This window comes from Sinocyclocheilus anshuiensis, unplaced genomic scaffold, assembly GCF_001515605.1.
Source record: "Sinocyclocheilus anshuiensis isolate Anshui unplaced genomic scaffold, SAMN03320099.WGS_v1.1 scaffold1632, whole genome shotgun sequence".
Classification (NCBI taxonomy): domain Eukaryota; kingdom Metazoa; phylum Chordata; class Actinopteri; order Cypriniformes; family Cyprinidae; genus Sinocyclocheilus; species Sinocyclocheilus anshuiensis.
In genome coordinates, this window is record NW_015558674.1 from 237,413 (window position 1) to 238,332 (window position 920).

Consider the following 920-nt stretch of genomic DNA (forward strand, 5'->3'; position numbering starts at 1 on the left):
ACACTCTCACACACACACACACACACACACACACATGAAGTGTTTTTAACAATTTAAACTTATAACAGAGGAAGTTACTGAGGAACTAAATACTAAATGTTACTCTGTTAACGGCTCACATAGTAAGACACACACACAAATTATTGTTACGTTTATTTGTCACAGATGGTCCTTTCGGGAAATAAAATAAAATGATATTTGATTGCATATTTGACAAATCTGAGCACAGTTTGAGACATTCTCCTTTAGTGTACGTCTCATTTCATGTCATTTCGGTCTCAGAGATCTGACTTTCTGTCTCTTTCTCACCTTGAAGACGTTTTTTCTGCTGGACAGATCGTTGGCCCACTGAAGCTGAGCTCCTCTCAGATCCACGCTGCTCTCTGGACAGCTGTTACCCAGTTTCTGCATGTAAACATATTCACAAATATTTCATTTTTAAAGCATTAGGTTTTGAACTGACTCCATCTTATTCCCTGTTAGTCTCACCCAGCTGTCAGGATTCTGGCTTTTAGGGTCTTTGAAGAAGACGAGACTGTTTCCCACCAGCACCACCCATGACGGGTTCCAGTTTTTCCTGAAAATAACACAGAAGACGTCACTCTTGCTCCAGGTTAGTTGAGAACTTGAGCAAATAGTACAGAGAGGCTCCATTTAGGAGCACGAACCTGAGGTCAAAAGGTCAACACTTCCTATTAATTGTCTTCATTGCTTCCTACTGTAAATGTCTCAAAATGTTTATTTATTTATTAAATATTTATGTAGAATATATACAAAATCTGAAAATTATTACCACATTCTTATAGTTAATATTTTGGAATAAATGTAAAAATTAATTATTTATTTACATATTTTTAAATAAATATTTATAAATATTTCTATAAATATTTAATTTAATTTAATTCCCTGTTTGATGCCTA

The 920-nt window shown here is 34.7% G+C and overlaps 1 protein-coding gene across 1 annotated transcript in view; it reads right to left on the reverse strand.

Moving 5' to 3' along the window:
- arhgap9 (Rho GTPase activating protein 9) overlaps window positions 1–920 on the reverse strand; it is a 43,628-nt gene that overhangs the window by 12,297 nt on the left and 30,411 nt on the right. Inside the window, 2 exon segments of the mRNA XM_016477574.1 lie at window positions 226–405; window positions 490–607. Of these exon segments, the coding sequence (XP_016333060.1) occupies window positions 226–405; window positions 490–607 (298 nt within the window).